Raw genomic sequence first — 14,545 nt, forward strand, 5'->3', positions numbered from 1 at the left:
GGGCTTAATACCTAGGTGACGGGTTGATAGACGCAGCAAACCACCACAGCACATGTTTACTATATAACAAACCAGCACGTTCTGCATATGTATCCCAGGACTTAAAAATAATTTGTTAAAAAAAGACAAAATGAGCAGTGTCTACAGCTTTCTGGAGTGTGACAGCATCACCAACTTAAAGCTGTTACTAGTACTGAATGGAATAAAGATTTCCCTTTACTTTCCCCTTACTGTCCTCAGAAACACAGATGAGGGATACATCCTCACATGACTCCTCAGAGCACTCAAATGGGATCAAAACACTCTTCCCACAAGAAACACACAGGCAGAGGATTCTTCAGATAATAGGAATAAGAAATGTGAAGTAAATTAGAATAAACCATGCAGCTATTTTCAATATTTACTCCTGGAAAGACAGTAAGTTACACAGAATCAGTTTTGGGAATAACTTTTCCGTTTTCACCTTTTTATGATTATTGTAATAACTGGAGGAATAAAGTAAAACCATCTGAGTCAGTTCGTCACCAAGCTGATTCTGAGATGGGGCGGCCGATTCATCAACTCTCCTGTCACGGGCTGCCGAACAGAAGGAACCCTGTGAAAGTTGTGTCATCGTCCTCATCAGCAAACAAGCCATTGAACCTGTCTCCTCCTGTCACCTGCAGCCACACCTCATCCCCCAGCTTCAGCTGCAGGACAAGGCCGCCAGAGGCCTGGTCCTCAGAGCTCATGTAAGCGTCTTTGGTGTGCAGTATTTTTACTCCATTTTTGACCAAAGACACCTGAACATTCCTGGAGAAAACAGTGATGTGGTAGGTGAAGTAATAGACCCCAGCAATGTGGCACGTGAACTTCCCCGTTGCTATATCATAATGGTTGAATTCGTTATACAGGATCTTATCAAATTTAATGGGCACATCTGAAGAAGGAAACTTGCTCAGCACCGTGAGCCCCACAGTGAAAGCACTTTTTGGCAAGACTAGCGTCTCACCGATTTTCCCTTTCTCTCCTCGATCTCCTTTCCAGCCTCTTATTCCCCGGACTCCTGGCTCACCCTGGGGCCCCATGGGTCCAGCTTCTCCCTTGGGACCAGGCTTTCCAATAGGGCCCATGGAACCTGGTAAACCAGTTGGGCCCAAAGGCCCAATGTCACCCCTTGGCCCCTCAGGACCAGTGGGACCCACACATCACCCTTATTCCCCTTCTGCCCCTGAGGCCCAGTCTCTCCTCGGAGGCCTTTCTCTCCCATGGGCCCTGCAAGCCCCTTGGGCCATGTTTTCCTGGGGATCCTCTTGAACCTTGATCACCTTTGATGCCTTTTGCTTCAACTTTTCCATCTGCTGCTAAATAGAGAAAGAGCAAACAAAGAGATGGTTTGTGAAAGATTCCCTTGTGAACAACTTCGGTTTTTCTATAATTGAGCTCAGAAATGAAACAAAGTACTCTACACGTTCAGTATACATGTACCCAGAGTTTAAAATTCAATTACTCCATCTGGGTGCGGTGGTCTCCTAGCACCTTCAGAGACCGCAGCAGGAGGACTGCCTGAGGCCAAGAGTTCAAGACCAACCCAGCCAACATAACAATACCCTAACTCTTAAAAAAAAAAAAAATCATAAAAATAAGAAAATAAAATTCAATTACTCCAGCCCAGTTCAGTGGCTCATGCCTGTAATCCTAGCACTTTGGGAGGCCAAGGTGGGCAGACTGCTTGAGTCCAGGAATTCAAGATCAGCCTAGGCAACACGGCAAAACCTCACGTCTGCAAAAAATACAAAAATTAGCCAGGCGTGGTGGTGCACAACTGTAGTCCCAGCTACTCAGGAGGCTGAGGTGGGAGGATCACTTGAGCCCAGGAGGTTGAGGCTGCAGTGAGCCGTGATCAAACCACTGCACTCCAGCCTGGGCAACAGAGTGAGACTCTGTCTCAAAAAATAAAATAAAATAAATGAAAGTCAGTTACTCCAATTACACAAGTGTGTGCACATGGACACACACACACATCTCAACAGACCTTTTAACTGCTGTCTACTAAGTTAGTGTCAGGGTTCATGTTAGAAATGACAACCCTACCATCTAAGTCTAACATGCTGGCTATGAAATAATGTCAATCCGTACGGAAAGCACTCTGCAGAGCGGAGACAGGCAGATTAACTGACACTCAACCCTAGTCATGCGACATCCTCTAAAAAGCCCCTCCCTGGAGTGAACATAAAATAAAACCTGCATCGAAGCATTCATTGCCCTCTCCTGCCCAACCCCAGCCCCAACCCATCCATCCCACCAGCAGTTCATCATCCACAGAGACCTTGCTGCTTCCTTGCACCCCCACCCATCCCAAAGAGCCGTGGTTGCAAGTGTGGACTCTGAGGTTAAATGCCGGGTCTCCATTCTGTCCCCACCACATATGCACACAGGACATCAGACAAGCTAGTGAGCCTCGTGCCTCTGTTCCCTCACCTATGGAACTGGGGTGATAAAAGTGTCCGGTGTCTGGGGATGTTGCATTCGGTGAGTCAGCACATGAAAAAAGCACAAAGTGAAGATGACACGAGTTTGCCGCTGTGACTACATCCCGGGGATCCATCAGGGACAAGTTCTAGTGCCACCTCCTCCATGCAGTGCTGCCGGATGCACCAAGTCAAAAACTCAGTCTCACTCCTCAGTGCTCATCCACTGCAAGGTTCAAGGTTCAGCAAACTACAACCACAGGCCAAATTCAGCTTCCCTCTCACAAGCTAAACAAACACAGTTCACATTTTTTTTTTTCTGGTTTTTGTTTGTGACAGGGTCACCTGCTCTGTTACCCAGGCTGGAGTGCAGTCATGAGATCATGGCTTATGGCAGCCTCAACCTCCCAGGCTCAAGCGATCCTCCCACTTCAGCCCCCGAGTAGCTGGGACTACAGGCACATGCCACCATGTCCGGCTAATTTTTTTATTTGTATAGACAAAGTCTCAATATGTTGCCCAGGGTGGTCTGGAACTCCTAGGTTCAAGCGATTCTCCTACATGGGCCTCCCAAAGTATTGGGATTACAGGTGTGAGCCATGGTGCTCAGCCATGGTTTGCATGTTTAAATGGTCACAAATAATATTCCACAATACATGGAAACCATGGGAAATGCCCATTTCAGTCTTCACACATATGGCGTCACTGGAACACACCACGCTTATTTATGGAGCATCTACAGCTTCTTTTCACTACAAGGGGAAGTTGAGTAGTGGTGACAGATCCGTATGGCCTGCGGAGTTGAGGGTATTTCCTACCCAGCCCTCTGCAAAGCCTGCCAATCCCTGCAGAATCCCCCCTCTGGAGAGTAAGAACTGTGCTGCCTTTACTGTAAGATTATAATCAGCATGGAGGACTTGTCCATGGTAAACACTTAATAGTTATTGTTAAATACTTGACAGCTCAGAATTAGAGCATCATAAATAGGAACTTGTACCTCGTTCTCCTGTCTCTCCACTCGTCTCATCCTTCCCCGAGCTGCCGGGACGTCCTGGCTCTCTTAGGTGGAAAAGAAGAAAACAGGCATGAGTTGAAATTCCGTTTCTGATTTTCTGGTCATTGGTCTCCATCAGCCATGTGTGTTGGAGAGTCTCAGGGGTGACCCCCACCATGAGGGGCGTTCTGTTTTCCACACGAGTGCAGGTGGAGAGAGGCAGGCATGAGCAGGCATCTGCGGTGCTGAGCTGTGTGGGATAAGTGATCTAAGAAAGGAACTGAGTGACTTCCCAAGCGCCCATCTCCAGGACGTGCCTAGAGCGCACAGCAAGACAGGACGAGGAAGGAGTGTGTGCAATGGGGACTGACTGTCACAATTGATTGTGCTCCTCTCCTGTGACAAGGACTTGGGACATGGTCTGAATGTTGGAGGTGTGGGTAGGTTTCCTCACTCTGTTTCTCTTCCATTACTCTTGAGGAGAGTGGAACGGAAGATTTACTAGCCTCCCATGAAAACACAGATGACTATGGTTATGTGACACTATCCCAAGATAGAAAAGAGAGTTCTGGAAGAATCTCTCCAGTGCCTTAGACTGGGGGGGAAATGCCACCAATCAAGCTGGCAGAGAACATCAGGTGAGTGGGGCTCTGCTGACCACACTCAAGTCCTTGTGCTCAGAACAGGCCCCCAGAGCCCCAGGTCGGCGTGCTATCCGTCAGCAGGTTGAAGATGGCTCCGGCCATGGCAGTAGAGTGCTCACTGGGCCATGGCTCACCCCAGATTCTGGCTTCTCACAAAGCAGCAGAGACTCCCATACTTCAGTCCCACTGACCGGACTGTGGGGCGACAGGAGCAGGCTGCGCCGGCTTGCAGGTCCCGAGACAGGACTGACACAGGCAGACTTATTTCTATCACAATGTCTGTTCTCCTGGGACATCAGCGCTCTTGAGTGGGGCCTTGGTCAGTGTGGGGCCTCTGAATGGAGGGGGCTCTTCCCTATATTTGCCTCTCCCTGCGCTCCCCTCCCCTCCCCTCCACTGGCTGCTCCCCTGTGTCTTCCTCTCCTTCCCTCTTTTTGTTTCCTGCTTGGCTCTCATTTCTCCCATTCTCTAGAGCAGTGACCTCAGAGCTTTCATGATCATACAACCACAACTCATGAACACAGACCCCAATCAGTAGACATTGATGTGTTCCTAAATTATGAACAGGTAGTATATGAAAAAATGTTTATTATAAAACATACACAAAAATACACTTTAAGATAAAAATGAAGTAAAATTTTAGTGTGAGCAATGTGAATGAATATCCTTTAAGAAATAATATATATTATATATAATACCTATGAACTACATAGAAAAAATAGATATAACATTTGCTTTTAAGAAGTATGTAAAACTTGACAGAACGGACATTGGTGAGCAAAGAGGAGAGAAATTCAACAGGGAAGAGGTAGAGAAATTTGGTTTTGAATATAGAAGTGTTTTAGTCCTCTGTATTTTTTTTTTTTTTTTTTTTTTAAGACAGAGTCTCGCTCCGTCGCCCAGGCTGGAGTGCAGTGGCCAGATCTCAGCTCACTGCAAGCTCCGCCTCCTGGGTTCACGCCATTCTCCTGCCTCAGCCTCCGGAGTAGCTGGGACTACAGGCGCCCGCCACCTCACCCGGCTAATTTTTTGTATTTTTTTTTTTTTTAGTAGAGACGGGGTTTCACTGTGTTAGCCAGGATGGTCTCGATCTCCTGACCTTGTGATCCACCAGTCTCGGCCTCCCAAAGTGCTGGGATTACAGGCTTGAGCCACCGCGCCCGGCCGTCCTCTGTATTTTTTATCTACCACCTATTTATCTCCTTTTGTGTGTAATATTTTATAACAAAAATTTAAAAAATGAAAATCCTACATATTCAGAAATAAAATACACACACATACACACACGCAAACCCCACTGTGGTCCCGGTGTGAGGGCAGAAGACCTGATTTCATTAAGGGTAAGGTTTTGCTATTCATTTGGACTGGGCTGTTCGCTACCGGGCACTGGAGCAGTGTCAGTGAGCTGGAGCTGTGAGCCAGGAGAAGACACCTCACAGAGCACATGTGCAGGATGGTGGTTCCAAAGAAATAAACTTGCTTCCTGGGGACGCTTGACTTCATCCAGCCCACTCAAAAAATCAGCAGGCCACCAAATGCCATAAGCGGAGACATGTTAGAAACACAAACTTATCTTTAAAAAGGTCCATAGACGTTTTGACATTTTCTTTGTTATGCCACTGAACTGTGCCCTCAACCCAGATGGGTCATTCTGCATAAGTCTTAGATATGTGACCGTACTGTCAAGACCAGGGCTCAAGAATGGTACCCCATTCAGAAACCAAGTCTATTGGTTGTTGTTATGGAAACCACTCAGACTTCTCAGCTTTGGCAAATCTCCCTCACAGAGGATGGATCCTGTCCCCAGATCCCCAGACCCTGGGACAGGGTCCCAATCTAGGTCATAGACACATAAGCAGCAGCTGTATGTGTCATCTGTCACTCCGCATCTCCTGCTTCATGGCACGATGCAGTATTAGCTCTCACCTGCACTGCAGCTGGCTGCTTGCTGCCAAATAATTCACAATCAGGTATCTCTATTAGTCTTTCGTTGCCAAAAATCCATCATACCTTTCGCCTGAGGTGGGAGGATGCATGACATCGTATACTACTGAAAATGTTCTGCAGTGTCAGAGATGAGAGAACCCGGGAGGGTAGAGGTCATTGCGATCTCACCCTGTGCTCTCCACCAGCACCTGGCACAGAGTCTGGCATGGAGCAGACCCGTGAGTGCTGCTGGGCAGATGGGTGGATGGATGAATGGGGTCAGGCCCCAGTGAGTGTTGCTGGGTGGATGGATGGATGGGGTATGAATGGGTAGGTGAAAAGCCACACAGATGATGAGTGAATGAGATGAAAAGAATGAAGAGAGAAGTTGAAAGGCAGCCAAAGCCACCAGGTGAGTACCTGCATCCCCTTTGTCACCCTTCACTCCGTCTCGTCCATCTCTTCCAGGCAGACCGTTGTGACCGGGGTTCCCAGGGATGCCAGGGTGCCCTTGCCTGCACGTGTTCTGTGAGCTTATGTTCCCTGCGCAGATTCCAATGGCAAGCAGAAACCACCAGATCCTCATGGTTCAGATGACAGACTCTGAACTGAAAGAGGGAAACAGAAACCCAAAGGAGAAACCTTTGTGGCTGAGGCCCAGGACACAGCCTCTGTTCCATGCCATGCGAAATAGGTGAGCTGTCCCCTGCCCCAGACCCACACCTGGACAGACTTGGACAGAAGGCTCAGGGCAGGGGAGCAAGCTGGTTGTAACCAGAATGACACTGTCCTTGGAAGGTAACACTTGTGACTAGAACCAGTCTTCAAGGTGAATGGGCAATAAAAAAAGCCAAGTTTAAGGTCAGGATACTCTTCCATTTATCATTTCACTTTGAAGAAACCAGTTTTCTGAACCAGAGACCAATACTCACTTATCTCACAGGACTGTTGTAAAGATCAAATTTTATCACAATCTGCATAAAGGCACATTATAAATAGTGAAGCAAACATAGCATTACCATCTGATTCAGCAATTCCACTGCTGTGCATCTACACAAAGTCATTGAAAGCAAGGACTGGAACAGATCTCCATGTTCATAGTCGCATTATTTTCCATAGCAACTCAAGGGTCCATCAGTGGATAAACAGATACATGCAATGTGGTAGGTCCACACAATGGAATATTCCTCAGCCTTAGAAAGAAAAGAAATTCTGACACGTGTTACAACGTAAAAGGACCTCGAGAACATTATGCTAAGTGAAACCAGCTAGTCACAGACAGACAGACCTGGATAACTTCAGTTATAAGAGATTCCTAGAGCTGTCAAACTCATAGAAAGAAAAAGTAGGATGGTGGTTGCCAGGGGTGAAGAGAGAAGGAAGTGGGAGTTGTCTGATGGGTACAGAGTTTCTGTTTGGGAAGATTTTAAGAGAGTTCTGGAGATGGGTGGTGGTGATGGTTGCACAACAAATAGAATGTACTTAATGCCACTGAACTATGTCCTTAAAATGGTGAAGCTGGTAAGTTTTATGTTATATATTTTTTACCACATTAAACACTTAAATTAAATTTTTTAAAAAAGTAAAGCATTCCAAACAATCTTACTGAAATGAGAGGTATTCTCTCAGTCATGGTCTTGTTTTTCTAGGAGGCCACTGTGAAGAAGGGCCACACACACATAGAAAACATCACCTAGTTCGGGAGAAGTGCGTTTTCAAGTCCTTTCCTCTGTAGACACTGCCCCCACCCCAGGTGATCCATGCAGTTTCCCCGCAGCAGGAGCTAAGACAACGCTTGGACAGTGCTCCAAACAGAGGGAGCAGCAAATGCAAGGCCTGGAAGGAAGAGGAAATGTGGATGGCCGGGCCTCCTGACTCAGCAACGCGCCCACTCAGGGCTGCAGAGCAGCATGTTACTCTCCCACATGGCGCCCATCATGGCAGGGGCTTGACACTTGTTTATGTAATTGTAGGATGAAGAATCTGACTCCCTGCCTGACTGTATTTCCTCATTATTGTCTTCCTAGCACCCAATAGCAAACTTGGAACAGCAGATTGAACAAATACTTGTTGAATGGAATTAATTTATCATCATGGGAGATGTCTTAGGGTACATATATATAATTTTTGGAGACAAGGTCTCGCTCCATCACCAAGGCTGAAGTACAATCATGCAATCACAGCTCACTGTAGTCTCGACCTCCCAGCTCAAGCAATCCTCCTGCCTCAGCCTCCCAAGCAGCTGGGACTACAGGCATGCACCACCACACCTGTCTAATTTATTTTATTTTAATCTTATTTTATTTTATTTTTGAGCGTAGTTTTGCTCTTGTGGCCCAGGCTGGAGTGCAATGGCTGATCTCTGCTCACTGCAACCTCCGCCTCCCAGGTTCAAGCAATTCAGCTTCTCGAGTTGCTGGGATTACAGGCGCCATCACCACACCCAGCTAATTTTTGTATTTTTAATAGAGACAGGTTTTCATCATGTTGCCCAGGCTGGTCTTAAACTCCTGACCTCAAGTGATCTGCCTGTCTTGGCCTCCCAAAGTGCTGGGATTACAGGCACGAGCCATTGCCACCTGTCCTAATTCCTCTTCTCTTCTTTTCTCCTTCCTTCCTTTCTCTCTTTTTTTTTTTTTTTTTTTTTTTTTTTTTTTTTTTTTTTGAGACTGGGTCTCACTCTGTTGCCCAGGCTGGTCTTGAACTCCTGAGCTCCCGCCTCACTCTCCCAAAGTGCTAGTATTACAGGCAAAGCCCCTGCACCTGACTTTTAGGATTTAAAAAACAAAACAAAAACGTGGGCCTAGTGCAACTGGTCAGAACCCAGATCCTCTCACAGTGCTGACAGCCGTGTAAATCTGCACATCTTTCTGGAAAAATTAAAGAGCAAAAGACATCTATGTCTTTCACCCTGTATTCCTATCCCTAAAATCTTCCTAATATTCCAAAACTGCGTGCCAGTTGTGTGACATTACCTGCCGCATTATCTGTAACAGGTGAAAAGTGCATACCACATAATATGTAACAATAGGGGAAGGGTTTACTATGTGTAATAGTGTGTAACTGCTGCGATAATTATGAAGGTCATGTAGAAATATGTGAATGATATACGTTGTGCTGAATTTTAACAGTAGACTAAAATGCCATGTACATTACAAATGTACTTACGACTATGAATATTGACAAAACTCGAAGTGAATATATGCAAATAAAGATGGTTGCTTTAAAATGGGGGGCGGTTATGGGGGCTTTTCATTTATAAAAAATGCTTTTTTCTAGTGCCTACACAAATATTTCTAGAGATTGTGAAAACCAGCCAGACTCTCTGCCATGCGAAGTCTGTATTGCCATCTGGTGGAAATGTCACAGGGTGCAGCCTAACGCAAAGGGAGGAATTTTGGAAAAGGAAATGCAGATGTTTCCCTCCGAAGTCACAAATCCGCTCCATTCCAGGAAATTGAGTTGAGTTTTCTTGGAGCCAAATTCCATGAAGAATATACTCGAGCCTCCTTTGTTAAACTCAGAAGTGGCTGGAAGCAGTCAAATCTAAATTCCATCAACCAAACTTTGTCCAAGGTTCTACAATTTTCATTTTAACTTTTCAAAATGTGGAGCACAACTATTCCAGGAATAAAATGATCCGAAGATCATAAAGGTGTCAGGTTAAACTCCAATTTGCTCTCCAGGGAAGAAGGAGCCAGCCTAAAAGCAAACAGTTACTCTTCTGTAATTCTTCCACTAGTTTTGCATACTTGATGTAGGTAGATTCTATCTAGCTTGTTTATACAGCACGTAGACAACCTTCAGCAAATGATTTTGATTAACTAATATGTGTTCTCCCAAACACGCAGCAAAGTAAGTTGTGGCACTATTTCTTTTTTATTTATTTGTTTGTTTGTTTATAGAGATACAGTCTCATGATGTTGCCCAGGTCAGACTTGAACTCCTAGGCTTAAGTGGTCCTCCTGCCTCTGCCTCCCGAATAGCTGGGATTAGAGACATGGCCAACACCCAGCTTGGCACTATTTTTTAATAAGAAAATTTAGAAAGTTTATACCTCCTATTTAGCCTCATCTTCAATGTAGAACATTGAGGATTTGCACAAGGAATATAGAATAAATTATATTAATGTTATTTTGAAAAATAAAAAAATTACATTTGTGCTTCTCACAAAGCTATGGGTTGGACTCTCAGTTTCATTAGTTCAACTACAGTTACATTCTCAACTTTTAATTTCTGGGTCTGGTCTTTTTCCAGGAGTGCCTTCTGGAAAGAACTAGGAGCCTCTTCTGTCTCCCACCTTTCCCTGCAATCACCTCCTCCCTCTCTCTGAATTACTGTCCTCCCCAGTCCCCACTTACTCCGTACACCACACCTAGACTAGTGATCACTTAGGAGGCACCAACCTGGGTTAGAGCTTTATGAAGATCGTGACTGCATTTTTCCACTTCCTTATTTTCAGTCAAGTATTTGTTGGATGAATCAATGCAGGCATGCAAGAAATACTATCCTGGTTCCAACTGTGTGTGCACCTTCACTTGGGAAGGTGACTGGGTATCAACTCTGATCCTTGTCAGTGCTTTCGTGGAGTTGCTAGTTATCTCCAACACCTCTTCTCACCTTCATCCATAGTAACAGAAATTTTAGCTGGGCACTCCCTAGCCTCCCTTGCAGCCTGGATATGACCATGAAACCAGATTACGGGCCATGGGAATGAGCAAAAGTGAGGCGTGTAATTGTATCCAATGACCGGCCTTAAAGGGTAAAGGGGCGCCCTTTCCCGCTTCCTGTGTGGGGGTGTGCATGGCGTGGTGAACCATATGGGACTCCTTGAAGGAGGGCAACAGAGTTTGGGGACAGAAAACCCCTGGCCTCAGATGACTCCACAGGCCAGACCTGTCCTGCCGGCACATCTTTGACATGAGCACATGAAACAGAAATAGCTTCTACCTTGTGTAAGCCACTGTTATTTGGGGTCTCTGTGACACACAGCTGAGCCCACATCCTGAGTAACACAAGGCGTGCACCGCCCAAGGTGTGGCCGCTCATCAGAAGTGAGGAGGCTTGCAGACATCTGTAGTCAGCCAGTGACAGCCACTGGGGACTCCCTGGGCATACAACCCTTCCAGTTCATACCCCCAGGTATGAACCCTCCCATTCATACAACATGAATGTATAGAGACTAGAGGTCATCATTCTGCAGAATGCTGTGACCGCATGAGCCAGACATACTGGCTTGGTCGGGGCAAAGGGACACAGACTGCAAATAACTTTGAAGTTAATGTTTTTTAATCTCCCCAGAATAGGTTCTTATTTAGTTCATTTATTTCTGGCTTATTCTCCTATGCTTTACCTATATGTGTCCTTGCTAAAGAATCTCTTGATAAATGTTCACCCAGTGCCCTTCCTGATTAATTTTCTCCAAGAACATCCTGTCCTTATTTCAATAGCCAAGGTTATCACTCCTCAAGATTCTTAACTCTCCAAAACCAAGATTTAATACAAACCTGCTAGAAATCAGCTGAGTGATATCTCCAGGGTTTCCAAACCTCAGAGCCTCAGCTTCCTCCTGCATGCACTGGAAAGGATGAAGGCCCTCCCAGATCTGAGGATCTAAGAGTCCCAATAGCTCTAGGGTGCCTTCATCGAATATATTATCTTTCATGCACTCTCTCTATTGTACACTTTATACATTTCTTCTTCAACACATATTGACGGTTTTCTCCTACACTGTAAATTAGCATAGCCATAAATATGAAAATGTATACAAGTTGCATAAGTGAACCTGATCAAGAAAAAAAAGTACACATTAAAACTTGTGCAAAATAAGCTATAAGCTTCTCTAGAAAGCTCTTTTAAAAAGGTCCATTATTCTCATGACTTATTCTACGGTTTTTGTCTCTCCTCCTAGCCAGTGGTAGTGTTCTAGCAGAATTTCAAAACCTGCTTTTATCTCCTGTTCAGCCTCTTCCTCAAGAATAAACTTTGAAAGCGGTTTACCTCCTCCTATCCAAAACTCTATAGCCATCTGACTATTCCGCAAATTAATAAGCAGGGTTACCCCAGAGATAATATAAGCGCTGTTTTAGGACCTAGATGCCTTCAATTGAATGTAAAGAAATCCTTTCCTAATGAACTTACCTGGACACGAGGGTTGCAGGCCAGACCCAGATACCGTGCAAACCAGGAATCAAGGGCCAGCTGAATAAAATCAGCCTTCCTGCCGTACAATTCCCCAGTGGATATGTCTGCAAAATAGCAGGGAGGGGAGGGAACAGAGGAAGGCCAAAACGTCTTCGAAGAGCTTCAAGAATTGAGGCAACACTGGAGTCAGGTAGCATCTTCTACCAGCACCACTTAGTTTAGAAAAGTTAACTCCTTTTGAATGAAATGAGGGAATACTTGGAAGGGGAGTCTGAAGGAAGGAGTGCCCCAGGCAGTTTCCTTTTCAAAGTGACGTTCATGCCTTTGCTTCAGTGCTTCTCCCTGACCTTGGGGTAATTACGGGCAACAGGACAAAACTGAACGCTGCTAACAGTGGCTGGGTCTCATTTGGGTCCCGGACTATTAGAATTCCTATCGCTTAATCAGATTTTCAGACGTCTGTGTCCTAATTGCTTACGAGTTTAGGCTTGTGTAGGTAAGGTTCGGTGCCCATTCCCCTCTCGCTCACAATCACACACTCCACCTACCGCGGGGAACGCGGTGCAACCATTCGTTCAACGCCGGTAATCAAGGATCCACTTTCCTCGTGCCTAGCAGTAACATTTATCTAAAACTTACAACAGCTTCCAGGGGACGGAGGAGCCCAGCCCGGTTTCCCCAGATGCCGCCGTGCACGGAGCAGGAGCAGAGGCCACGCGGGAGTCTGGTGTCCGGGTGGATGCGGGGCGCGCCCCAGCTCGGAGGCGCCGACTCCCTCCCCCGCCTTACTCACACCGTGCCTCAGTTTCCCCGTCAGTGCAGCAGACAAGACAATGCCGAGGTCCCAGGCGGGCGGCGGGATCTAATTAGTGGGTGTAAAATGCGCGGGATCTGGCTTCTCCCGGGCACCCCGCAGCCTGCCCCGCTCTTGGTGGCTAAAGGCAGGGAGCCCCTGAGTCCAGCGCGGCTGGGGGGTCTCAGCAGCTCTGGCCGGGCCCCCTCCCGCCTTTGTGGTCTGGCCTCCGACCCCTGCACCGCAGGCGGCCCCGACGGAACGCGACGGTCCCCGACCTCCCGCTGCGGACACCGGTCCCGCCGCCCGGCCCTTCCCCGCCTCCCGCGCCTCCGCCCCCGGGGAGCTCCGGACAGACCCGCCTGGGCAGCCTCGACCTCGGCCGCAGAGCCCGCGAGGGAAGCGCAGCCTCGGGCCTCCACGGGCCACGCGCGCCCCATTCCGGGCTCTCCCACGTCTGCACACTCCAGCCCAGCCACGCCGAGGCTTCCAGAACCTGCCCTGCGCCCCGCTTTCTTTGCTGACACCCCACCCACCGCGTGGGCTCGTCCCGCCTCCGGGCCCTCCTGCCAGGGCCTGGGGTCCGTGCGAAGCCGGCTCAGGAGTGAGACCCTGGCCCCTACTTACGGGGAAAACGGCTCCATCCTCTTGGTGCTTCCTGACCGCAGCGTCTCCAGCCTCGGGGTGCTGCGGCCCAGGCTCAGCTCGGTTCACTCCAGCTTTGCCCGTCTCGCCAGGGCGGAGCAGGGGCGCGCTGATGTTAGGTCATCTCCCCACAACTCCACTGGAAGAAAATGCCACCCCCATCCCTTTCACTCTCTCCTATACATGGTGCCACTATGCGCTGCCCTATGGGTTGTGGGGATCGCCCCCTCCCCACCCTAGTGCCCGCCCTCCCCAGTGCAGCCCAAGGAGGGGGAGCAGGTCACTTTGGGAAGCAGGTGGATGTTAAGAGTGAACAAAAAGTGGGGAGGAACCACTTGGCAACCTTCATAGGAATCCTTTTCTGATTACAGCCACAGCAAACAACGGGCTGTTGACTTGGCTGTTAATTAGAGAAGGAAATTCTATCTACTCACCCGCAAAGGGCGAGTGAACAGGGCCACTAGCACAGCTTCTGTGGCCGGGCCTAGCCTTCAGGGGCAGTCAGAGGGCACAGTCTGTTCTCTTTGCCTCCTCTCCATGATCCCTAGCAAAAGCGGCCCCACCCCACTGCTCCCTTCCGCATCCCTCTTACTCCAATACTGAGTCCACTGACATGCCTCAAGCGAGGGGGCCCGCCTGGGTTGCTCTCAGAGGCCTCCTTCTCCCACGCCTACCCAGTTAGATGGAGCTCCTCAATGGATTACCACACTTTTAACCGCCTCTAGGTAAGATAACTGCCTTTACATCCCCAAATAAAAGTTTTATTGAACCTTAATGGTAAAATCTACTGTTTAGGGGGAACAGGGGATAACTCATCATATATTTTGGATGCAATTCTTTTGGCTTTTTGAAAAACTGCTTTTTTTTTTTTTTTTGAGACGGAGTCTGGCTCTGTCGCCCAGGCTGGAGTGCGGTGGCCGGATCTCAGCTCACTGCAAGCTCCGCCTCC

General features: G+C 47.6%; 1 protein-coding gene across 1 annotated transcript; it reads right to left on the minus strand.

The window, feature by feature from the left end:
- Nucleotides 1-388: 388 nt before the first annotated feature.
- Nucleotides 389-14,162, minus strand: C1QTNF9B (C1q and TNF related 9B). The gene is given in 9 exon segments (XM_077974271.1): nucleotides 389-1,184; nucleotides 1,187-1,266; nucleotides 1,269-1,343; nucleotides 3,448-3,507; nucleotides 5,277-5,279; nucleotides 6,435-6,622; nucleotides 7,034-7,207; nucleotides 12,156-13,735; nucleotides 14,031-14,162. Coding segments are annotated over 6 exon segments (999 nt in total). The 5' UTR covers nucleotides 6,601-6,622; nucleotides 7,034-7,207; nucleotides 12,156-13,735; nucleotides 14,031-14,162; the 3' UTR covers nucleotides 389-569.
- Between the last annotated feature and the right edge of the window lie 383 nt (nucleotides 14,163-14,545).

The sequence above is a fragment of the Macaca mulatta genome, chromosome 17, assembly GCF_049350105.2.
Source record: "Macaca mulatta isolate MMU2019108-1 chromosome 17, T2T-MMU8v2.0, whole genome shotgun sequence".
Classification (NCBI taxonomy): domain Eukaryota; kingdom Metazoa; phylum Chordata; class Mammalia; order Primates; family Cercopithecidae; genus Macaca; species Macaca mulatta.